Source organism: Rhodnius prolixus, unplaced genomic scaffold (genome assembly GCF_049639745.1).
Source record: "Rhodnius prolixus isolate KJV_2025 unplaced genomic scaffold, Rpr scaffold_1, whole genome shotgun sequence".
Taxonomy (NCBI): domain Eukaryota; kingdom Metazoa; phylum Arthropoda; class Insecta; order Hemiptera; family Reduviidae; genus Rhodnius; species Rhodnius prolixus.
The window spans coordinates 68,558,778-68,585,366 of NW_027411581.1; the positions used below are offsets into that span (position 1 = coordinate 68,558,778).

At 33.6% G+C, this 26,589-nt stretch overlaps 1 protein-coding gene and 1 long non-coding RNA gene across 2 annotated transcripts; one reads left to right on the top strand and one right to left on the bottom strand.

The window, feature by feature from the left end:
• Positions 1–454: 454 nt before the first annotated feature.
• Positions 455–15,884, bottom strand: MsrA (methionine sulfoxide reductase A). The gene is made up of 5 exons (XM_074112860.1): positions 15,695–15,884; positions 7,470–7,636; positions 4,809–4,923; positions 4,378–4,514; positions 455–1,167 (listed from the first exon to the last, which is right to left on the bottom strand). Exons 1-5 carry the CDS (start codon positions 15,764–15,766, stop codon positions 930–932), a joined length of 729 nt encoding a protein of 242 aa, XP_073968961.1. The 5' UTR covers positions 15,767–15,884; the 3' UTR covers positions 455–929.
• Positions 15,885–18,580: 2,696 nt separating this feature from the next.
• On the top strand, positions 18,581–21,158 carry LOC141446308 (uncharacterized). The gene is made up of 2 exons (XR_012453623.1): positions 18,581–18,711; positions 20,778–21,158. It is a non-coding gene; the product is annotated as an uncharacterized lncRNA (long non-coding RNA).
• The last annotated feature ends 5,431 nt before the right edge of the window (positions 21,159–26,589 follow it).

Here is a 26,589-nt window from a genome sequence, read left to right on the forward strand (position 1 = left end):
ATGTTTTTTTTTTTTTTGGTGACGAGACTGATTCGGCTGTAGCTATACTCTAAAGTAGAGGTAACGCTTTCAGCTGTCTGCCAAGGAACACAACATACTGAAACACTGAGATGGAATTCGCATTTAACCAGGTCGTCGTCTCCCTTGGGCTGCTGACCCTAAATCTATACTCTTGAGGTATTGAAATCTTCATCTGCTATGAATACTGTACTAAGAGGATTGCAAGAGCATAAGAAATTTGTCGGTTACGGCTGGCTGGAGTTCTAGTATGATGGAGCTGGCTTGATATCCTTGATTTAGATAGATTGTAAAAAATTCTACTACATAACTCTAGGTTTTGAATAAAATTTAGGATAATTATTACATTTTCCAATTTTATTTTATATATAAAAATAATATTAATATAATAGATTTTTTATTTGTAAACTTAAAATAAATTAAAAGAAGATCGAGGTGAAAATAGAAAAACTGAATACTTTATTCAGGTTTGGAATGTAAAAAATTCAAACAGCACAATCAAGCGGCGTACAATTGATAACTAATGTTCCTTAATTCCAATATTTTTGTGCTGATACTTTACTTTTGTGCGATAAATATACTATAAAACTGTGTTCAAACAGAAAAATAACTTAACTTTAAATAATTACATATAAGTTTCTTATTTTCTTTACAGATGTGTACTGAACACTGACAAAATGAAGAAATCACTTAAGAAATAAACTCAACAAAAGAAATACAAAACTCATTAACGCGTTCTATTTCTTATTGAGGTATAATTGTAAGTTTAAATACTAAAACTATTGTTCTATTGAATACTTTACGAAGATTTTCTCAAAAAATACTACAGATCGAAGAGGAAACAACTTTCTGTTTGAAAAGAAAAGAAAATAAAAAGGAAAACTCAGATATAAAAGGAATAAGTTGGCAATCTAGCAGATAAGTCCTTGGCCTTCATATTTGGTTACTAGTTTTCTGACATATTCACCGGCACTTTCGTCCAGTCCTAGTATCGGAAGTTCAGTTTCAAACTGGGAAATACCACCACATCCGATCACATAGCCGTTCAGTCTTGCAGCAATGTAGGAACTCTTCAACAAATCACTATTTTTGCAGTCCAGTAGTTCGCACAGCCAAGGATGTTGTTGCAGTCTGTATTTCTGATGATAGCTGAAACAAAAAACATGTATTTAAGTAATCAAGATCTTAGAACTGGAAAAGTACTACAGAGGAAATAGTCTACATATTAATCCGGTTTGAACTTTCTCTTTCTCAATCTTCAAACTCACTTCAATTTGAACCTAAAATTATTTGTAACTAAAATTACACTGTTGGTAACGTACATCAACAAAGCGGTAGCACAGAGTAGAGGCTACCCCTACCGGCCGGCCTAAAACAAACTTTCAAAAGAACGAGATAATTAACTTTATATTTATTTTAAAGAAAAGAATTAGATTAAATTTCTTTTATTTATTATTAGCAGTAGCAGCACAAACAACACATACTCAAGATTAATGGCTGGCTAATAAATGATTTCCTTTACTATTAATTTTACTTCCTCTTACTCTACTTACGAGAAGGCATTGTAATCGTTACATTTCCGGCTTTAGGTTTCCACCGGAAGTATTCTTTTCGAGGTTCGCTGAGACCAACAAATTTCTGTGTATATCCACTGTAACTCAAAGCAAAAATCGCAAAATGTCTTTTGTGCTCTAATCAAGCAGATTAAATGTGATGCCGGCATTCCGAGTTCGAAGTCAAGGGCTCAAATGTTTGAAATTTTACGACTATTTAAGTGAGAAACTTGAGAGTAATAGTAAGTAAAGTTATGCAAATGATTTTTTTTGTAAATGTGATCAACATGATATATCTTACGTCCTGATTAAAAGTGAATGACCATTCACCATCTATCGTTTGATCGGATCAGTTAAGGCTCTGAAGAAATAAAAGGCAATATCAGATTTAATGTACATAGATTTTTTACCAAATCCAATGCCTTGTTAGAACTGGGTCAATAGTTAACTAACAGAATTTATTGCTTGGCAAATAAATTTATTCCTTGTACACAAATCTAGTTCACGGTCAGCTGATGTAGCGATTTTAATTCTTAATGTTTTATTTGATTTTTTTTTAAAATTTAAATAGGAATATAAATTATTAAGGTGAACCAAAAAGAGAAGGTAAGATAATCTCCTTCATTACTAAACAGCTTTTCGAAGTTCAGTTTAATGCGATTTAAATTCGTGGTGTACCTCAACATTAAAGGTTAAACAAGTTTTACCTTAACCTGAATTTATTAACTAATGTTTTGCGTTAGGTAAAAGTAGTTAATTTACTGTGCCTAATTTATAATTATGGATTGCTCAGTCAGTGAGAGTGCGGGACAGTAACACAGTTTTCGTGTCTATATTGTATTTATACATATGCTATTTCACATAATATTGAACAAAAAGTGGCAACAAGTAATTATGACCAGATAGGCTACTAAGCCGAGAAGAACGTCCCAATAGATATTCTAGTTCTGGAAGATTTGTCAGGAGCTTCATCTTATTAAGTAAATTTGCTTAATTTTGATATAAATTAGCTTTTCATTATAATTTTTAAAACATCAGGAAATTCATTGTCGGAAACTGCTTACACATTATAAAACTATTATTCCAGGAATATAATGTTTGGAAGGCAGAGGGGAGAAGGCTTTGCTCAACAACAATTAAATGCAATGTGAGAGCTAAAACCCGCAAAATATTACGCGATATTATTGTTTGGCATAAATTCACAGTTTGAGAATATTGACTAAATAGGAAGCACGAATTCCTGGGGCAAATTTCCACGATAGTCTCGAAAGCAATTCCAGTTGGTTCATTAAACTTGGTATAGTTAGGATTACTATGTTCCAAGGCTACCAAACATTTTTTCGAAAATTTTCCGAATCTGTGCCGGTGCTACATGCGTAGATAACTTTACAAAGAGTACGCGGGTACGAAACCTATCTTTTGGCAGCCTAAAACGTCTTCGGAAAGGCGAGAGAGACGCCCCTAACTAAAGAACGGTTATTCTGAATAAAAACATTTCACTAGGTATTCTGTTTTTTCTCCAGACTGAAAATCCGTTTATCAATTCTGGCCATTCAAGTTGTTGCTTTCTTGGTAAACTGCAAAATTGACTTTTGCATGAGTGTTTCAGATAAGAAATTAAGGCGATAAAAATAAATATAGGACATAAATAAAATTATTATTTTACAAAAGAATTTATTATTAGAGAATGCATTATTGTTATGAATCATTCGCTATAATTCCAGTCGTAAAGAATACAACGTTTTATTCAATTTTTAAAAAATTTAAGCTTGTTATAAATCGATGCTAGAATGAAGCCCTGGGTAAGTTCAAATGGGATAAAGCACTGATAACAATCATTAAGTGTAGTGAGAGACGGAAACAAGTGAAGAGGAAATCTTTTAACCAAACTGATTTCTCTGATGATGGACGGAAGTATGAAACTGGTCAAGGCCAAACAATAAACATGGCGCGTGCTACAACAGGATAAACTCAAAAATCAAGGAGTCTTCAATTAGACCCACTAATGTGTATTTGAAACGAAAGATAATAAATTTGAAAAATAAATAGTAAATAAAAAAGAAACCAGTCGCTTTTATCTTAACTTCATGGAAATGTAATTCTTAGAGAAGTTCAGAAACTTATTGCAACATCACGCTCGTGTCCACATTTCCGGTTTCATAATACTGAAACCACATTAAAGCGAACTATATTTGACAAAAATTAGGACTTTAAAAGAAAAGGTTTAGAAGAGAGTTAGACCCATGAGAGGTGCAGAAATAGAAAATTGTGTCACTCCAAAAATTCTTTTAAAACTCATTGCACACAAGAAGTTAGCAAATTGGTTAATTTTAATTAAAAACATTTTTTCCAAAAAATAGTATCTAAAAGCACTTCTGAGGAAAGAGTTGGTGTATTCTCTGACTTCCAGTTTAACTTTTTGCTCAAAAATAACCTAATGTAATACAAATAAGGATTAAACAATTAGCTAAAATTCGGTCTAATTGGCACATTCGGAAGAGCCAACTTCCTAAACAGGTCTTTTCGCGAATTTTCACAAAACTCAATCAGATTTGCTTGAACTTTTTTGGCCAACCGATTTTAAAAGCGTCTCTAGGAAAGCTATTATTTGAGTTTTCCAACAAAAGTACTGAGTAGTTTCCTGAACTTTGGGTTTTAAACCAAACTAGGCTTTTAAATGCTCTGCTACTTTGGATTACAGGTGTACTGATTTCGAGGTTGGGTAATTACTTTACAGCTTTCAGGATGACTATTTGAGTAGGAGAATGTGCTGCGAGTTAATTTCCTTACTCCTAATGTTACTTACTCTTCAGCGTCGAAGAACTTCATCGAAGGTCTCACAAGCGTGACTAGAGGTTTGTTGTACAATTTTTGTTGCTGCTTCAACGTCCTTTCCGCAATCTCTTTTTGCTCTTCATCATGGTAGAAAATAAAGGAAGTGTACTGCAAAAGTGAAAAATAGAGTCAAAAACATTATTGATCAATATTCTATTTGATGACATAACACCTTGTAAACCTTCCCATTTATTTTCTTAATTTTCTTCTTTAGTTTATTTTCTTTCAATGATACACTCATAATTTAATCAACCATTGTAGCATGGTCACAGCAAGGCCATTTATTTTACACAGTTCATTCAGAATAAATAACGCAGCTTTGCTTGTACGACATACAAAACCAATCGTTGGCATAATCACACAGAAATGAAGTAAGTAATACTAGACTGACGCTGTGCTCACCTGCAATTTTACTTTGGCTGTGGGATCGTGATTAGCCCAGAACAACCCCACCAATGTCTCATAATCTATCACTTTAGGGTCGTAGTCTATCTCTATAGCTTCTGTATGATCTCCTCTGTAAAAACAATACGTAGGTTAGGTTATCGCTCTCTGTAAGTCTAAACAATTTCTTTGCAACTTGTTAAGATTTTTCGTTTATTTTGGTTATTGAAGGTTCTTCAATAACCTTCTATTCCGTACCTCCACAACAATCTTCTCCAGTTCTTGAAGAAAGACGTGTCCGAAACTAATTTACAATGAAATAAAATAATCTTCATTCATAGGCAAAATACAAAAAAAAAAGTTACAGACTTCTATTAGAACAGTTAGCTAGAAGGAACTACAATAGCCGAGCAGTTAGAATCACGGACTGCAAAGCTGTTCGTGAGCACCGAGTACGATTAACGTATGGAATTTGTTAAAGAGAAATGTGCAGTATATGTTAACTATTGGCCGCCTGATCAGTAGTTCAACAAAAATAATTAAATTAAAAATAAATATATACCTATATAATTTTTTTAAAATTTATTTTGTGATTTACAATCTGCATACATTGTATACAATCAGGAAATGAGAAGAGTATGATGAACTGGTGCGGGAGGAGAGCAGGAGGAGAGAAGCTACCCAGCGGTAGCACTCTCTATAGGAGAGAGGAGAATGTGAGGAGGAGAAAACGAGGAGGAGAGAGGAGAATGTGAGGAGGAGAAAACGAGGAGGAGAGAGGGGAATGTGAGGAGGAGAATACGAGGAGGAGAGAGGAGAATGTGAGGAGGAGAATACGAGGAGGAGAGAGGAGGATTTTCAAAAAAATATTTATCAAAATTTTATCTACTTAGAGATTTTGCGTACTTAGACCATTTTCTAAACAACTTTTTATGATTTAAAAGAACACTGAAATCAAATGCATCCAGAGCTCAAAAGAAAAATGAATAGTAACGCTGCCAATTTTCCAGTCGGCGGAATAGTATCAGAGAAAAGAATGGTGTATAGTAGTAAGCTTTGGGTGTTACAGTTAAATGGAAATTAGCGTGAAGCTTTGGGTGTTACAGTTAAATGGAAATTATCGTGAAGCTTTGGGTGTTACAGTTAAATGGAAATTAGCGTGAAGCTTTGGGTGTTACAGTTAAATGGAAATTAGCGTGAAGCTTTGGGTGTTACAGTTAAATGGAAATTAGCGTGAAGCTTTGGGTGTTACAGTTAAATGGAAATTAGCGTGAAGCTTTGGGTGTTACAGTTAAATGGAAATTAGCGTGAACATGATTAATCTTGGCCACTTAGCCATAGGAATTGATGACAATTATAAAATGGGTTTCTGACTAAGTCTTCAGCAGAGACTGTAGCTGAGAGTGTTCAGAGTTAACGAATTAAATAGTTTGCCGCGAGTAAGTAGAATTCAATTGGAAGATTGCTCTAATCAGCCAGGGCACCCTCAGAACATCAAATATGATCTAAAGGTTATATTCTAATCTCTGCATTATGTTAGTTAATCTGAACTGCCCCAAGCATAGAAAGTTGAGATCTGTTATTTCGCTTGTACACGCGAGCAAAACCTTTTGGTGTAAATCAGTCACCAACAATTTCACTGAATTGACTTTTTAGTTAGTTGTGATTTTATCGAAATCGACTTGTACGATTCTTTCTTTAAACTTGATATAGGCGCCACGGCAGCCGAGCGGAAAGAGGCGAGACCTGCGAAGCTAATTGTGGTACTGGGTTCGATACTCTAGTCTAGGCCTTGGATTTTATTTAATGGTTAATAAAAGAAATTTACAGTAAAGTATGTTTGCTAGTCGCCTCCGTCCACGACACCTAATTGGTAAGTTGGACGTTAAGCCCCGCCTGAAAAAATAGGCGATTACTTTACTTTTTTTTTACTAGCAACTGAGTAAATTTTAGCCCGATTTTCCTAAAGTTCAGCTGGAAGTTAGGGTTTCTCTACACGCCTTTAAAGTGCTGTCTGATTCTTAGACCTAATTAGGGATGTACTGCAATCGTGAACCGATGCGTGAACCGATGAAATGAATGCCATTCGATTCGAATATTCTATGTGGGAATAGCTTTTGTAGATCTTGATGAAGTAGTGGTTCGAGCTTTATTTTTCGACATGAAAGTGCCGTCCTTCTCTTATAGCAATAGCATGGGTAGTATTGCAATCTTGGGTAACTGATGGTTAATTTCTTTTAGCCCTCTTAGTAAGAAGTATGAAAATTGTTTTCGTGGATTCTTTGCGGACCGCAATGCTAAGCATTCTTTTAAAAGATCTCTCCAGTGGTTCTTTGCAGAATAGACAAAAAGGAAAATCTATCTAAAAGGTACAAAAATCTCTTTTATAAAAACTTACAGTTTAAAAGTGAAGAATAACGGTAGATTGAACGATAAAAGGTTTACAAATCAGCAAGTACCTAACATTTTATTTCTTACTTACTTTATTTATTTATTTATTGCTTTTAAGTACTTTGCGTCTTATAAGCAAGAAGTTGTATTTTAAGGAAAGATGAAAATAAATACATAATTTCATTTATCACATAAAATGAAAAATTTTTAGGCAAAAAATACCCCTTCTATCCCCTGCCACCCCAAAATACTTTAATCACAGTTTAATGTTCTGAAAGAAAAACTTACAGATCTGTGTAGGTAGGGTTGTGTTTGGTGCCGCCACAGTAGCCCACCTTGGTACGTATGACACCAATGGTCGTGCCGAAAAGTGCGTCTGGCGCCCAGAAACAAGCCATCGCAAAGGTCGCCTTCTTGGTTGGAATGTCCACATGGTGCAATGTTTTCTTCAAAGTCTTTAAAAACAATATACATATCCACTTACATATACATATACATTTATTTTAAAGATAAACATATCTTTAAAATAGTGCCTTGCAAAAACTGTTGATTTAAAAACAACTAAAAGCTAAGTAGATATTATGATGGTGAGACGAACCTTAGCCAGGATCACAATATCCCTAGCAAGAATTTTGATTCGATTAAAATTTAAGTGTACTGTAAGTAATGTTAAACAAACTCTTAGAAGCAATTTACGAGAAATTGAGACGGATTTCAGCCGAAACCGAACAGAAACTAAATTAGCAAGTTTCAGCTTGCTACGATTTTTAGTCCATTGAAACAACCACATTGGGAACATGTTCGCAAAGCAATGTTTTTGCGTCTACAAGGATCAAAAGTGATGTGTTTCGAAAAAAGGTAACTCCAAAGTATGAGTTCAGGCTGTCAGAAGCTGAAGAGGCTCTACCTAATAGTATTATAGTCATCAATAAAAGAATAAGTTTAGCCTAATATCGTAATACAGCGCAGTTACAAAATCTGCCTCATTCTCAAGCTCTAACTCAATATTTTTCATCAAACTCACAATAGCTGAGTAGTATTTCACGAAGAAGAAAAACCATCTATTTTACAAAATACTAAATACAATATTCTCCTCAACTATAAAACATTATTCTTTTGCTTTCTTTGTTTTAAATTTATACAAAATTCACGAAAATATGCTAAATATACACAAAAAGGACAATAACGAAACATATGTACGATATAAAGATAGTCTACGATCGTTTGTTCTAGGAGTGTGCTTAAAGAAAAATTACTTAGTTTCATTTGCACAACTGAAAAATGAAAATGCACAAAGTATAGCAGCAACCGATTGCATTAATCACTAAGATGAAAACACAAAATATTTTCTAATTCCATTAATTAGAAGGTTAAAATATTTCTCTACAAATCAGTAGAATTATCCAAGTTTAAATTGAACATTGCTGCAAACAGTTTGGAATTTCTTGAAACCAAAGTCAATATTTTTCAACAGCTTCTACAGTCAAAAGTTTTGGATTTCAACAATAAAATGGAGTTTAAGGGCTTACATGAAGACAGGTATATTCTTCATTTCTTTCCATGTGAATAAAGGCGACTAGGTCATAAGCAAAATCTACTCCAACTTACTTTAAAAAAAAGCCTAAAAATGAGATGTGCAGCAATCCTTCCGGTTGAGGCAACAAATTTAGTTTTCCATCAACAAGGCACTTGAGAGATTCAAAAGTAGTTCGTGTACGTAAGGTTCGTGTACCTTAAAGTTTCTTTATTGTCAATACATCTCAGTAAACTTGTTACTTTAATACTGCTGCTTCAATAAAATTTCTATGAAACAGTGATTTAAATAATGAATAATTAATTTTCGGGGTAGGGCCTATTATTGTTGTTCTTTTAAAGTGATGACCGGAAATCCAGATGAAGATCTTAATAAAACCGACAGTTGGAAACTCAAAAGAGAATTTTAGACCCTCGGAGATAAAGAGATTCTAGTTTTCAGAAAGCTTCTATTGGCTTGAGTAACAGTGAATACAATAGTTTATTTCTATTTTATTAGTACCTATCGCCTTGATGACCATAATAATTATCAGGGTACCGCTTAATGAAACCCTTCAAAAAATTTCAACTTACTTCTTTTCTTAATATGGTAACCTAGAAAGAAACCTACAATATTATCTGAAATGTGAAATCCCAGCTAGGTGTTGTCAAGTTAATTTATTCATAGTCACATCCGTAATTGAATTTGACAAGCTTTGTCAAGATAAGCTTCACAATCGTCAAGGGTAGTAACGCTTTCCTAGTAATATAAACTGCGCGCCAAGAAATTGCTTTCACCACCTTCTTCTGTAAAGTTACAGGGTGAAACTTGTAAAAATTACTTACATTAACTCAAGTAAGTAATTCAAGTCAATGGGGAGGGGGTGATACCTTGGTTAACAACAGATTCTCTAATAAGAGGGGTATGCTTTGAAAGAAAGCATGTCCTCTGTCGCACAACTCACACTAAACCTCTTAAAGTTCCTCCAGCTGTTTGGCTGCTTGACGCTTCAGGCGCCGACCCGACAAATCCCTCAAAACTTCTATAGGTACTTATCGGGAGAACGAGCTGCGAAACGCGAAATTACTACCTGGCCCTTATACAGTCTATGACATCGAAGCTGTACCTGGTACCGACGAGTATTGAATCAGCCTCACGTAAGATCAAGATTACCTTACCACTAAGCCCTATTCCTCAACACCTAGTGTATGTAACGCCGCTTGAACCTCGAGCAGCAACTCAAAGTGAAAAATCAGATCATTCTCAGGAGAGCTCCAAACGGATATATCAGATTAACACCGAATATTATCGAATTAACTATCTTACCTAGCGCCAATAACCTTAGATGTTGACGCGCCTTAAATCATTAAAAAAAAAAAAAAGAAAACTGTCTTGCCTACTGAGAGAAAGATACTGCCTTTGTTATGGAATTTATTTAGATGTTTTTCCCTTGTATTATTTCTCAAAATTCTATAGTTTTACACAATCTATTTTGAGCGCCTTATCGTCTTTCGTAACCTTGCAGCTTGAATTGTTAAAATAAAAACATGTTCACTAAGGCTTATCAATTAAAGTCGTCGTGAGTAACCTTGTAGCTTAAACAGTTGAAATAAGAAGCTTGTTACTGAGGCTTATCAATTAATGGCGTTCTTATAATGTATCAGAATATTATTTACAGAAAGGCTTTTAATTCTATACATAAGAGTGATGTCTGTAAACATAATATTATAGCAAACTTTATCTCTAGATTTAGATTCCCGTTACCATAGAGATATTTTAGTCAAACTTTCCAGATAAATAGAAAACAAGATTGTAACTTAAGAAATGTTTTGCATTTATTTTACTCGTAAGCGGAGAGAGTTGTACAATTAGCTTGAATGCGCCCTTTGATATAACATATTGCCAACAATATTAAGGGATGAAGTGAAGATGTATCTAAATTTTAAGAGCCAAACTCTAACAAAATACAAAACTGGAATGTTCACAGAATTTCTCTTACTACTCGTACATCAGGAGTAAGCGAACCTATTTACTTCTTATTAACATAATACATTTAGTTACCTAGTATATATTTTACCAAAGGGAGGCTCTCCCCTCGTGCTGACCTAGAAAGTATTTTTATATAAAATATTTACAGATCAATGGGATCAAGTAACTAAGTTTAGAGAGAACTTCATAGCGCGAGTGATCACACAATTCTTTTTTAATGATTGGATAATTATGTTCATCCAGTTTAAGCAGCAAACTTTCCAGATAATTGGAGAGATTTTGGATTAGATTGGAAGATTGATTAGAGAGAGTGGGATTAGGGAGAGAGGCAAACTTCATAGCTTGCCGAGTTAGCCAAATTGTTAGCGGAACACCTGTCTTCATTAAATCATTCTTTTTAATATTCGAACCTTGCGTGAACTAAAATACTAAAATGAATTATCTGATCAATATGTTCTGAATGGTTTTCATTTTGTTAGATTTAACAAAGTCATTAAATTAACCATTAAATAAAAATACAAATACTCGTATAAACTGGACCAAGGAGGAGGAAAACAGTTTAGCAATAGCTAAATTTAAGCCAATCTTGGTTTTCGAGACAACGTGAGTTGTGTCTTACTCGAGGTTTGAGCTTCTTCTTTTAAAATGGAGCGGAGAGTGCAGAAAGGAAAACTACAACTAAAGACACCCCTAACACTAATCAACTCTGAGCGGTCAGAAATGTGGGCAAAAACCCGGCTGAAGAAGACCTAAGCAAAGCATGTTTGAAGTCACGTATTTGTGCGCAAATAGAAATTTATATGAAATTACTCAACTTATTAACCCTTCATTGCAAGGTGTAGCCAATCGGCTACATATCTTTTGGGCTTGAATTTTTCTCAACTACTGCATCCTATCGGTTACTTGATGTATTTACCATTTAGAATAGACGTTTTTGTTTGTGTAGGTCAAAGGTTGTCCCACAAAATGCACTGGTAGAGAAACAGAAGTGTTTTTTTTATCGGTCCTCCCATTTTGATTTTTTTTCGTCACATGCTGCTTCAGAAAGGGGTTGGTGGAAATGATATTTCATTTAACAATTTGGATAAATTACTAGCGTAACTTTATACACCTAGCTAAAGAAAGATGTACTCAGTTAAAAAAGAAATTAATTTATTTTCTTTAAATTTAAGTCTTTAGCCGATTGGGTGCCAGCAAAAATCGATTTGAGATGTTCATAATTTTTTTTTACTATTTTTCCCATGAAATAGAGGGTTTGAAGGATAAACTGTAATTTTTTGAACGAAAAATAAAAATTCATGCAGTGAAGGGTTAATTTATTTAAAGAAAATCGATAGAGCCATTTATTTGAAGAAAATCGATAGAGCCATTTATTTAAAGAAAAGAAAAAAAAATGCAAAACAAAAACTGAATAATTGCACTAATAAAAAGACATTTACGGTTGACCAATTTCGGCTAAGACCTGAGTATGTGTCAAAGCTGAATATCAAGTTTGAGTTATTTTGAGAAATTTCGCAAAACGACTACAGTGAGGGGATGAGAGAGAGAAGGAAAGAGGTTTCGAGTGATTTTGAGAAAAAGCAAACAAAAGTACTTATACAGAATGGTGAGATTTTTCAGCAACAATCCCGACCGTTTCCTCTAAACATACATACGAATACAATCTAACAAATTTTCTTTGAATAATTTTTCTATCGTATTAAAATTCTTATTAGGGGGTAATTTTGAGCAAAGATCAGGGGAAATGTCATTTTAAAAGAAGTGTAAGTTTTGAAAATAGAAATTTGAAAAATGATAAGATAGATTCTTCTGAAGTCTACAAGTATTAAGAGATTGTCGATAAGGTGCTCTAACCATATCTTTGCGAGTTCATAGCGGATATAAATCAGTTAAACCTCATACTAGGAGACAAGTGGAAAATGAAATAATAATAAATACTGAGTAAGGAAGAGGATTCTTTAAAAATCGACTAAACTATTTCATCATTTTTACAAAATGCTGTAAAAGCAAAATAAATGTCCAATGGGCAATTAAATGCACGAACTGACGGTGTCTACAGTTGTAGAACTAAGTGTAGAGACTGGCTGATGCAATCCGAACATCGGAAGCGTCACAAGTTGGCACTGAGCCAAGTAGAGCGCGTTGAATTAGTCTGTGCTAGATAGAGGCATTGCCGGCAATCGGCCCTAGTAATTATAGAGCGACGACCCACGATGAAGGATATTCTTTCCCCCTCTTAGACGACTCGCACTAGTGTGGTATGTCACTCATCATCATCATTCTTCACATCATCGACGTGTATGACCCTGGCCATGCCGCCAATTCACTTCATTTCGCGTCACTCTTATATACATACCATGCTTTCTTCTAACTCGTCATCAGCGGAAATAAAAGCTCAAAGCGAAATTTGATTTGCGAACAGAAAACGACTAGAGATTTCAGCCAAAATCACTGAATGACATTGACTTGAATATATTTCTAAGATTTGAGCGTTTCCTCCGAAATGGCCTCTATATGATTATCTGATTTTATGAAAGCGCTACTGCTTCCATAGAGGTATAACTTTCATTTGTAAGCTTCATCCTCATCAAATATCTATTTTGGAATACTTACGCTGTTAGGCTGTTATAGGGTAATCTTAGTACCAGGTAGCTGCTATTCCTTACATCACTTTTAAAAAGAATAAATTTAAAGACGTGTAAGCTGAGTATTTTGAAGGAAATTCCTCAACCGCTAGCCACTTCATGATTGTTCCTGCTACAAAGCAGAACACCTTGCGTTTTATCATCATAAACGCATTCATCGAAGGAATTTTTGCTTTTAGAGATGATTTTAGATGAAATTCATCTTCATCGTATTTTAAATTGGAAGCATTGAGCAAACTATGCATTCCTCGATTTATCAGTTTAAAAATTTCTTCAAAGAACGTATTCGCAATTCCTGACAAGCAATTTTTTCAAAACCAGAACTTTAGAAAAAAAAGATGTGTCCAACAGCTCTCCTTGTTCAATGATGTCCTAGAAATGTAGAGTTGGGAATCAAAGGTACATCTAAAGTACAATCACAGTAGTTCAAAGTCCATCTAGCCTTTTAGGCTACTTAGACGAGGTGGATTTTAATGGAGGAGTCTAAAGGAAGCTTGCCTTAGAAGGACTGAGGCAACCAAGAAAACTAGGATTACAAACCATAAAAGCCAAGGAAAGAACAACTATCTAAATTCTGCGAGAACCATTATTATTAAAACTGGAACAAAGTAACGCAACGGAAATTGGTTTAAAACTACTTTTAACATTTTGTTTACATTATTACTTTTTCCTTGTGCAAATAGAAATAGAAATAGAAAAGAAATTTATTATTCTGGGACAATTGTCCCCTAAGAATAAATACAGGAACAAATAGAGGCCTTAACAGTTTGGCCTGTGATTAAACAGAAAATAAATAAATAAATAAGTATTTACAAAAAGTGAAAATAAAAATAACAGCAGAAATGAAAGGAAATAAATTAAAACAATTAGAATTTCGGAGGAAGCTGAATAGAAAGGAGATAACTGAATAGACGGGATTTAAAGATAGATAAGGTAGGAGCATGGCGGACAGATGATGGCAAGGAGTTCCAGAGAGAGAGGTAGCGCGAATTAGGAAGGATTTGTCAAAGGATGAGGTACGGTGAGAGGGAATATAGAGATCAGATGAGCGAGATCTAGTGTTACGGGAATGGATGGAGGATTTAAACTTAAGGAGTTGAAAAATATAGGAAGGCCTTTGAGACTGGATGACTTGAAAAAGGAAAGAAGCCAAAAAATATTGGCGGCGATAGACAGGAAAAAGCCACTTCAACTCATCGTAGCAGTGCGAAATGCGAGTCTCTGGAAATGCTGAAAATAAATCTTATGAAGCAGTTCATGAGGCGCTTGAGCTTAGCTTCAATATCACCAGAAAGACCGCCATACACTAAACAACCATAGTCGAAATGGGGGAATATAAGAGAGGAAACAAAGAAATAGAGGGAAAAAAATAATAACCAATAATAATTTCCTTTCAAGCTATCTTGATACAATAATAAATCAGCTTTTGAAAGATTGTTATAAAAAAAAAAAACGATGTCGTCGAATCCCGTAGGAATGTATTAAAGAAGACGAAGCAAAAAAAATCGCGGCAAGTAGTAAAGTAATTGGCTATTTTTTTATGCAAGACTCAACTTCATCTACCATTTAGATGTCCTGGTCGGGGAGCAATGGCACATACTTTAGACGATTGAGAAAGGTTTAAATTACATTGGAATATTTCAATGACACTGAAAGTAAAGTTAGATTTATTTGTGATGGAACGCACTTCCAAAGAAATTGCAGGTACTGTACGAATTACAAGTACTGGAAGTGAATAATGTAAACATTGTTACAGTGCGAACTACGGTGGAAGTAAATAAATAAATATTTTAAAAAAAGTGAACAACTAAACATTGTCAGTACAGAATCAGAATTCTAAGGGAAGTCATCCCGACGGGATTTAGTCCTGAGAATACCAACTGCGAAATTTTAATAAGTATAAAAAATAAAAAGTTTCTGGAATAACAGTTCACAATTATTTATACAATAGATCAAGAAGAAGACAGCTTGCTTATGAAACCCTAAACATAAAAATTCATATTTCTGTAATTTTTAGTTAAAATATTTGAGATAATCATTTGGATACTTGATAAATGAAATTATTAGCATAAACCGTTTTTGCAATAACAGAGAAGAAATGAACAATAATTTGACAATTTCCCCTTAATAAACATTAACTTATTACTATGATTAACTGTTAATACATGAACAAAACCTTTGCCTATTGTTTACTTTAGATTACGGCAGCAGTATGAATTGTAATTGTATTCGGCGAAAACATATCAATAGAAGTAACAAAAACAAAATAAACAGAAACATGTATACAAACAATAAACAAAATAACAAGAAAATAGTGCATATATATTTTAAAATATATATATTATATTTATATGAAAATAACTTACAGTATGTTCAACAGCGTCCAGAGGTTTATGACACTGGGAGACCCTGGAGAAGAATACCTGTGATTGGAGCATGGTTATTAGATTACAGTGAAATGGTTGCCGAAATAGATTACAAATGAATGCTGTACGACAGCAGCTATAACAGACCCAAACTGTGCGAGATGCCAGCTGAGCACGACAGTTTATATTAAGGTAAGACTAGGCTGATGCAACACATCGTTTCCAAGGCAACATACACTGGCCGCAACCCCACTCCTCCACTCAATGCTGGTCGCTTCCTTCCTTCAAGTCGAAAATTATTGGCGGGTAGAATCTGGTGTGAACCTCTCCATTAAAACTTTCACAAAAATTTTCGTAATTTAATTAGGATCGATTGATTTTAGAGAATTTAAATTTGGATTAATATGGAAAAAGTAATAGGCAACAAATGATTTGGCCTTGTAATTAAAATGCATTCATTTATACTAAAACATAAAAAATTATTGAAAATGCAAAAACAATTGTTCTAAAACGTTACTATCTAGGAATTACATTTACTAAATGATTTTTTCATTTTATGAGACTTTTCGAACATTCCATCATCAATTCTTCATACAAACATCATGTAATAAACATCATCGATACATTACATGCGTTTCCATGAAAATGTTTTTAGAGCATTCTGAGGATTAATTTAGTGTCCTTCAAGGTGTCATTTTGGTGAAATGTGCAGATTTACATTAAACAAGCGTTATTAACAACAGCTTTTCCTTACATTATAAATCCAAGAGTACGAACAAATTTAAAACAAATAAAAATAATTTAAAAAACCTGGTGTGACAACTCTCACGGCTTTCAACTTTTCTATTCTTTCTTTTCTAGCTTTCTCAATTTTCTAACTCAAATTCTCTTCAAACTCTGCAGTTTGAGTCATACTTATTTCTTATAATTTAGAGGTGATCTACTCGATCTCCTCACAAAAAAACTCTATTAAATACCAGCAGATGTTTGTAATCACGAAATAGAATTTAAATGGATTTTTATGAGCAATCTAAAAATAAGAAACATTCTATGCGATAAATAGGCCCTTCCAATCAGCCGTTTTTCATCAAATTTTTAAATTATTCTTACTAATATTATAAAGTCGGCAAGCCAGTACAATAAACAGTAATGAAAAACTTTACGAGACAGCTTTATCATTCCCCTCTTACGAAGTTATTCTTAAGCCCTTTGCGGGGGGGGGACGTATCAATTCTAGATCCGCGCCTGTACAATTAGTGCAATAAGAAAATTGTAAAAGCTGCCTCTGAGAAAAGAGATAATCGAGTTTGTAGTGATACTTTCGGTTGACCGATTTTAACCTAAACTTATTGTGCATGTACATACTCTGTATGTACTTTAAGCCAAATATCAAATTTTGTAACTTCTGCAATTTTTCGTTTTTGAGTTCCGCTGGACACACACATACATACACACACACACACATATATATATATAAAAAGAGAGAGTGTGAGAGAGGCTAATCGGTCGGACCACTTTTTTCGGACTCAACAACCTCAAAACGAATATTCACCGGATATTGAATAGATGCTCTTACTCTCTCAGCAACATCTCTAACCATGATAGATTCAGGCAGAGTAATGAAATCAGACAATTAAATCAAGATTGAGGCTTACCTCAATGCATTTAACACAATTTGATACTTCTATGTGGATATGAGTATTAACACCATTTGATTACTTCCAATTTAGTGTTCACCTTTAGGTTAGTTCATGTGCTTCAGCAATAAACGATTTGTTTATACTCTGAAAGAAAATAATAAATACAAATACGAACATGGTAAAAGACATTGAAGATGGCGCGCTAACAATCTCGAAGTTGCTCGCTCCCCCCCAAAAACAGTAACAAATCTAGTGTCACTTCTTAAATAGATTTCATAATTATTAAATCAGGAAAATTTAACTTTGACTGCATTGTCATACTGTTGATAAGTTCAATGGATGAATTGTGTTACTAAGGTCCCAAGACTGTACATTCTTGGAAACAAGGATGGAACCCTCCATAAGTGCCGTTCAAGAGATATGATGTTGAACCATTAAAACCACTAAAACTGTAGTAAAAATACAAAATTATTTTATTGGAGGAATAATAACTCGAGAAAGGAATGTATCAGAAAAGGAGGTCCAACAATAACATTACATCAACAGAGATGTGTTACGCTATTAATCAGATAGAATTTTATAATTATTGTAACTGGCTGTACATTTGGTAAATGTAACGTTAGGGTTCTGTATCTAGGTTGCTGTCCTGATGCGATTCTCTGTGTAGGTTGGTAGTTCTTGAGAAGTTGATGGTTGGTAGTGTGATTTGATGGCATGGTTGATGTGTTTGACAGGTAGTTTTTAAGTTAGATATTGTTTTGGAAGTTTCTATGGTGGATATGAGTTTTACGTTTCATGAAATGAAATTGTTAGCAGAGTTTGCTTTCTGGGTTAGAGATTGGTTTGAGAAAAAATTAAGTAGTCAATCTGTTTAAGTATGAAGGTTTTGTGTTAATTTGTTTACTGACAGTTCTTAAGTGAAGGAAGTCAAAACGATGACTATGGTGATGTATGGTAACTCCCTTGTATGGTAACTGGTTGTATACTATTTATTAAATATTATTAAAATATAGAAATTTTAAGTTGTTGATAATAATTTTTTTTTTTTGTACTCATAATACCAGTCTTCTCAAAGCTTATCCAGCGCACCGGCAATAGAGCCAATAAGGACCGGCGACGAGAAATACGAACTTCAAGTATCCCAGCTCCCCTAACAGTATTGGTGTTAGTTATTTGGAGGAATTAGATTGATTGTGGGAGAATTCACGCAGGATACGAGTTACTTTATCTTATCTTTTTTTTAGCAATAAAAGTAGGTAAATTATATTTATTTGCCAATAAAAAGATAGGTGACAATTAATATTGGTTAGCCTATAAATATCACATCTTAACTGTGAAATAATCATCTCTGTCAATTTGTCTCACAGTTTGCAATATGTAAGTAATTTTTTTTTTTAAATTTAATTGTGACAATAATTAAAACTGCCAGGTAGGACAGTTGTATAAGGGTCGATCGCCAAAAGTACACAAAAAATTGAAAAACATCTAACTTTAATAATTTATTTCTCTTTTACTATAAATGTTTAAATTCCTAAATTTTCTTTATAATGTAGGGCAAATCCTCCTTTATGACTGTAACTTTTTTCTTTTTTTTTTTTGCATCTAATCTAATAGATTTCGAGAAAAAATTTGTCGAAAATTGGAAAAACCGCATTTTCAGAAAATGTTCTTGTTATTGGTGGACTTCTTGTAGTTACCTTTTAACATCTTAGTGCCGTAACGCGCGGACCGATTTTCATGACTGAGGTGTCATTCGATTCGGAATTTCATTTAGATGTGCCTTCAGGAGGTCTGGATGCTGTCTTTTCTATGAGAGAGGAGTTCCGATGTCAGGTCCCCTTTGCCGGATTTTGATCAAATTTGGAATGATGAAGGGGTTGGGGATTCCGTACGTAATATGAAAACGCAATCCTGTTCTTATAAGTATTAAGTGGAAGTATTCCTTTCAAATCATCGACGCGTGAATGAAGTGTGATTCGAATTGAAATTTTATATAGATTTGCATTTTAGTTGTCTCAACGCTGTGCCTTTTAAGGAACAGAGTTGTCCCACGCAAGTAAAGCCCTCTCTAAAACTATTATTACTAATAACTATTTCGTTACAGAGTATTAGTAGGACTAGACTGATCTGAACTAGATAAGGCTAGATCCAAGAGGCTTTTGCTAACCTCTATTCCGCGTAAATCAGCCTAATTATTTTTTATTTCCGAATATTTAAAATCACTAGATATAGAAATTTGTTCCATCCAAAGGACAAAAAGGAAAATCTATCCAAAAAAATGAAAAATAAATTTTTTTTTTATTTCAAGGAAACTATTTCTTTCATGGACTCGTGCTTTTCTAAGAAATGAAAAGTTGTTTAATTTTGAAAGTGGCTTAAGTCCAATTACAGCCATCAAAAACATATTCTTTTATAAATAATTTTAATTATGCTAATTGGGTTAATAAATTATACACCTTAGCCAAAAACATTATGTTATCATTTACCAATATTTTTAAATACATTAAAATGCTAACCCTTAAATATCTCGAGTTTAACATAAATGGAACTGGGCCACTTTCAAAATGAACAGATTCTATTATTGCCAACGGTTTTCGGCAGCACTTTTAGTAAAAACCAATTTTTAAAAAAACAAATTTATTAGAAGATATTGAATATTTATTGTCAATACATATGTACAGGTAAAGATGTAAGTTGCACAAGTCGTAGGTTTCACAAGAACATGGTTTTGAGTAAACTGAAAAACTTCTTACGCCTAAATCGATTAACACACATTATAAATACTTTTAAAAAACAGACATAAGCAACAGTGGCACTTTACGTTTAAAATTCATTGATGATTTGAATGCCGATTCAGATTTGCATGAAGTTATGAATAATGTATTTTAGGGTAGAGAAAGGGGTGGATAGAAACTAGATCGGAATTGTCCTGCTGGTAGAAACTTAAACTAGTTGAAACTTAGAACTCTTAAAGTATCATTCATGAAAATCGGTTCACGCGTTTAGGCGCTATGTAGTTTACCAAAAAAGGAACAACAACAACAATTTCTGAAAAAGCCGTTTTTGCTCATTTTCGGCAACTTTTTTCTCGAAATCTATTAGATATGGGTTGTTGCAAAAAAATACAGTTGTAAAGAAGGATTTTCTGTATATTTTAAAGAAAATTTGGAATTTTTATCTTTTATAGAAAAAGAGAAAAAAATGGTCAAAGATGGGTGTTTTTCCACGTTACACTATTTTCGTGCACTTTTTGATGATCAACCCTTATACAACTGTCCTACCGGACAGTTTTAAAATTCATCAGTATAAAATTACTTTTACTTTTCAAGATATGGATGGCTATTTGTAAGGGAGGTTTCAATATTTACATGGAAATTTAAATAAAGCAAATAGATAATTACAAAATGTATAAAAATACATTAACTATGGATTGACTATTTTAGGCCTTGTATCCACGTAAGAGGAATATTGGGTTCGAATTCCTGTTCTCTATACGGACTCCATGGAGACGATCTGGCAACATTGGTGACTAACTTGGAGTACGAACCGTCAGCCATGAGTGTCACATTAGATGAAATCGACTTTAAGCTGCCACCATCTAGAGTGATCAACAGTCTTTTGGCTGATGGCTATCAGTTACAGTTTGCATCGCCCGGAATCTGGACATTGATTAAGAATTTAGAATAATGAAATAATAATGGTCCAACTAATGCAATCAAAAAGTGAATAGTAGGAGGATATTTTTTATTTATTTATACTTTCATTTTTATTAATATTATTTAATGTTAAAATTTACTAGTAAATAAAAATTATTACGAAGTTTAGATCTGAATCCTTATCAATAACCATTTTCAAAACGTTTTGCACTCAAAACTCGTGAATTTTGAGTTTAAAAGAATCTCATGTGAAACACTCACACGTCTTTTTCTTACTGCAATCGTCACTTTTGTGACAAATTCTTGAGACTTGGGATTTTTAGTAACTTCTTGACTTTGGTACTACATATGAGAAATTTACCTGAAACAAATTCAGAAATTTATTGTAAATGCCAGCTAATTAAGAACACCAGGAGATGTCACATGCTTCACTTCAACTAGGCAGTTTATTGAAAAGGCGATTTTTGTGGTAAGTCCAAAATAGCCCCCACCAGAATAAATCTACGAGTATAATGGTTATAATGCCATTCAAGTATGCAGGCCTATTGGATTGATTTTCTGAGTAATAGGACGAAGTTCAGAACTTGGAAACATATTGCTTAACGCTCGTAAATGTTTACATGTTTTGCGAACATTGAGCATGTTGTCCAAGAGCACAGCAAGAACGATAAAGCGAATACCATTAACCCAAACAAACACGAAATATAATACTTGCTCTGTTATAGGATCTAGTTCTTTTAGAGTATATGTACTAACATACAACCCTTCCATCGGACCGAATTATTAAGAATTTTTGGCTTCAAAGATTTCTTTAACGCTTTTTGTTCAAAGTAGACAAGAGAAAATTAAAAGTAAAGTAATCACCTATTTTTTCAGGCTGGGTTTTACGTCCAAATAGCTGTCGTGAACGGGAGCGGTAGCTTAAATTTAAATTAAAATTTGTTTTCTAACATATAAATGAAGTCATACACGTGATTGAAACTGTTGATCTCCTACTTACAAAGCCACGCTCTTGACCACTAGATCAACAACCGCTCTAAGAGAAAATTAAATCAGAGTAGTTATATCAAAATTAAAGTTTAGTTATGCTAAGGCATGTAAAAAAACAAGAGAGAGAAAACATTATATCAACTGTTCGAGTTGTTGCCTGTTGCCAAGGAGTTAGTTTCGCCCAACATTGCTTAATTTCGGACTTGGGACGAGCCTTTAATAACTGATACTTTTACAACTTAAGATTTAATTGTAAAATTTGTACTCATGCTGAATTTCCAAAACATGATCTTGATGTAATGAAATTCCTCTAAAATAGAAAAGTAGGAAAAGAAAAAGTTCTTTTTAAATGCTCTTAATAAATTCATCCAGCTGTTACCCTATGCTGGACACATTTTGCATTTAAGGAATTGTAACAGATCTACCCGCATAATACAAAGAACGAGTTCGCTTTTAGGTCAGTGTAGGAACCTTATCAATATTTTGTCTTGGCAGTTGTCTGTAAATGATTCGGTGCATGCTACAACAGTTATTTGACGAAAGATAGGGATAATAACAGTGACGAAACAAAATAATATTTTGACACAATGTTGAAAATTTATTTTGATAAACGTGCATCAAGTTGGAGAGGCAACTAAATATAATCATTTTGATCATCCACTAAGCTTTAAACTGGTGATTGCTTTTGTAAGTACGTTGACGTAGCTTCTACTTTACTTATGAATTTCTCTTTCTTAAAAACCATTCAACAATTTTATTACTCAGCACTCTATTCGTTTACACAATTATTCACATTAAAAATGGAATGAGCTCTCACATTAAATAAAAAGATATTGAAAAAAAGTATAGTACACATCATTCATAGTTTCGGTTGGTTTCCTTTATATACTTTTTCTTGATATATTAAGGATTCAATTAGCGAGTAATCGGGCCTAAGACAAAAACAAAAATACTCCGTCTTTTTGCCGTTTCGACAAATTTATTACCTTCTTCAGACCGTGGCTATGCGGGTTGGTTGAGCTAAAAATTTGTTGAAACGTTGGCAAAAAGGTAAAGTTAATATTTTTCTGTTTTTTTACCTATTTCTCGCCAATTGATTCCTTAACAAAAATATTTTACGGTCACTAAAAAGTGGTATTTTTTCTTGATATCAATCAGAGTTAGGCAAAAATTTAAAAAACAATTGAATTAAACCGAAATTTAATTTTAATCATGATTAAAATTAAAAAATTTAATCGGCCAAAATTAGTTGATTAAAATTAAATTCACTTTTAATTTAATCGGAATTTAATCAATTAAAATTTTTAATCATAACTAAAAATTAAGATTAAAATTAAAATTAAATAATCAGAATTTTAATTGATTGAATTAAATTCCAAATTTAGTTTTAATCACTTTGGACGATTAAATTTTTTAATTTAATCAAAATTTGAGAGATTAAATTTTTAAAACCAAACATTGCCAACGGTTAAACCAGAATCGGACCAATGCATCTTTATTCCGCCTAGCTGGTGCCTCTTCTCTATCAATATTATCACTTTTCCTAAACTTCCTCACTATACTTAGATAGGTCCATCCACCTTACACTCACATTTAACCATGTTTACCACTCACTATACTTAGATAGGACCACCTTACACTCACATTTAACTATGTTTACCACTCACTAGACTTAGATAGGACCACCTTACACTCACATTTAACCATGTTTACCACTCACTAGACTTAGATAGGACCACCTTACAATCACATTTAACCATGTTGGCGACTCACTAGACTTAGATAGGACCACCTTACTCTCACATTTAACCATGTTTACCACTCACTATACTTAGATAGGACCAACTTACACTGACATTTAACCATGTTTACCACTCACTATACTTAGATAGGACCACCTTACACTCACATTTAACCATGTTGGCGACTCACTAGACTTAGATAGGACCACCTTACACTCACATTTAACCATGTTGGCGACTCATTAGACTTAGATAGGACTACCTTACTCTCACATTTAACCAAGTTTACCACTCACTATACTTAGATAGGACTACCTTACACTCACATTTAACCTAGTTGGCGACTCAATAGACTTATGAACAGGGTGACCAGAGTTATGTGTTCCACCCACTTTTTTTTAAACGGCGGGAAATTTCAAAAAAATATAAAACACTCATTTAATCAAATCTAGTTTTTTTCAGTAATTGACCCATTTTTTATACCCCAATTTCCCCAGATACAGTATCTAAGATTTTTTCAATTGGAACAAACCAGATCTAGGCATGCTAGAGCTATTCGATATTCCGGATCTTCGATTGAAGCCAAGGGATTAAGGTTACTGTACACTTTATTTTTTAGATATCCCCTCTGAAAATAGTCTATTGGGGTTCAATCCGTAGTTCGAGGTCAAAATCAAGCTCTTCTTGAACCGGATGATAACTGGGGATGAAAAGTAGATTACCTACGAAAACATCGTAAGGAAAAGGACATATTGTGAACTCGGAAAACCTAGCCCTTCCACCTGTAAACCTAATTTCACTCTGAATAAGAGAATGTTGTGTATATAGTGGGACATTCGAGGACCTACACATTATGAGCTTTTAAAACCGAACGAAAAGCTAAATTCGGAGAAGTATTGTTAGCAAATGCATAATTTAAAGACAGCAGTCCAAGAAAAAAGGCCGGCGATGTTCAATAGGAAGAACATCATACTGCATCATGATAATGCCAGGCCAAATGCTGCTTTAAAGACTCGTCTAAAAATAGCAGAACAAGGCTGGAAAATTCTGTCGCATCCACCATATTCCCCGAACATAGCACCCTCCGACTATCACTTGTTTTTGTCCTTACAAAATTTGTTGAAGGGCGAAACATTTAAAAATGAAGTAGATATCAAACAAGTTTTGGATCATGAAATTCTGTAAAATTATGGCCGTTCTATATCCCCCACTGTGAACCACGTATTGATATGGAATTTTGTTCTCTTGTACTCTTTGTTTTTCTCAGTTACAAACTATAGTTATTTTGTGCACAGATCAAAAAGGTAAAAGATATAAAGGGTTGAAAAGTTTTTGGGTCATGAAATTCTGTAAAATTATGGCCGTTCTATATCTCCCAATGTGAACCACGTATTGGGATGGAATTTTGTTCTCTTATACACTTTGTTTTTCTCAGTTATAAACTATAGTAATTTTGTGCACAGATCTAAAAAAAGTTGAAGATATAAAGGGTTGGAAATTTTTTGGGTCATGAAATTCTGTAAAATTATGGCCGTTCTATATCTCTTACTGTGAACCACGTATTGATATGGAATTTTGTTCTCTTATACACTTTGTTTTTCTCAATTATAAACTATATTTTGTGCACAGATCTATAATTTTAGAAGATATAAAGCAGTGGTTCTTAACCGGTGTTCCGCGAAATTTCAATTTTAAATGTATTGAAATTTAGAAACTTAGGAAAGATACGAAAACAAAAAATTGTTCCTTTTTTTTTTTTATTTGAATTTAATTTTAAGTTCTTGCTAAATACCGAATTTCAAATTATTTAATGTTAGTGTTCCGCGAGGAAAATATATACACTGGGCCAAAAAAGTCTGTGAACACTAACCTAAATTTTATTACTTTTATTATTATCTTATTAGAAACTTCTTTTATTTTCAAATGAAATATACTATTCGATAGACAGAAACCAGAGTTTTTCATTTTATATTCAATCTTTTATTTTTGTTCAGCAGGAATATCACAATTAAATGTTTAACAAAACAACACCCCAAACGAATGCAAAAAAAGTCTGTGAACAGCTGTATAAATATGTAAAAACATTAAGATAACAAACAGAAAAACGATTGAATAAAGTTTCAAAGTTCTCTATTGTATTGTAGAAACCACTACAGTCAGTTTTGTGAATAAATAATCTAATTAGTACATATTTAACCACTAATATGGAAGTTCCCAGACCAATTCGAGAACTTATTGTGACGTTGCGAAATGAAAGAAAAAGTATTCGAGAAATAGGGAAGATAGTTCAAAAAAACCCTTCAACGGTGCATAATATAATTAAAAAGTACGGAAATGTGATTAGTAGGCCACGCAGTGGACGGCCACCAAAACTTAATTCCTTTCATAAACTGCAAATTCTGGAGTCTGTTCGAGAAGAACCCAGGACAAGCGCTCAAAAAATCAGTCAAGAATTATCAAGTGGTTATGTGTAAGCGTAACACCACAGACAATTAGAAATAAATTACATGAATACGATTATTGCGGTCGAGTCCCGAGGAAAAAACCTTTAATCAATAAAATAAATAGTAACCGCCGATTGGATTTCGCGAAAGAATATGTTTCTAAGCTTTCTAGTTTCTGGGAAACCGTAATCTTTTCAGATGAGTCGAAATTCAATGTATGTGGGTCTGATTGACGACAAAAAGTGTGGCGAAAAAGAAATGAAGCTATGAAAATGAAAAATATGAAGCCTACTTTTAAGCATGGGGGAGGCAACATTCTGGTGTGGGGTGCATGAGTGCTAAAGGAGTGGGCAAGTTAGATCTAATTAATGGTATGATGGACCAATATGTGTATGTGGATATATTAAGACGCAATTTAAAAGA

Excerpts from the sequence above, each read along its gene's own strand:
- MsrA (XM_074112860.1), bottom strand. The coding sequence starts at position 15,766 with ATGCTCCAATCACAGGTATTCTTCTCCAGGGTCTCCCAGTGTCATAAA. Across the intron at positions 7,637-15,694 it reads TGGACGCTGTTGAACATACT|ACTTTGAAGAAAACATTGCA; the intron begins GTAAGTTATTTT and ends TTGTTTTTAAAG. Across the intron at positions 1,168-4,377 it reads AAGTTCTTCGACGCTGAAGA|CTATCATCAGAAATACAGAC; the intron begins GTAAGTAACATT and ends TTTTTGTTTCAG.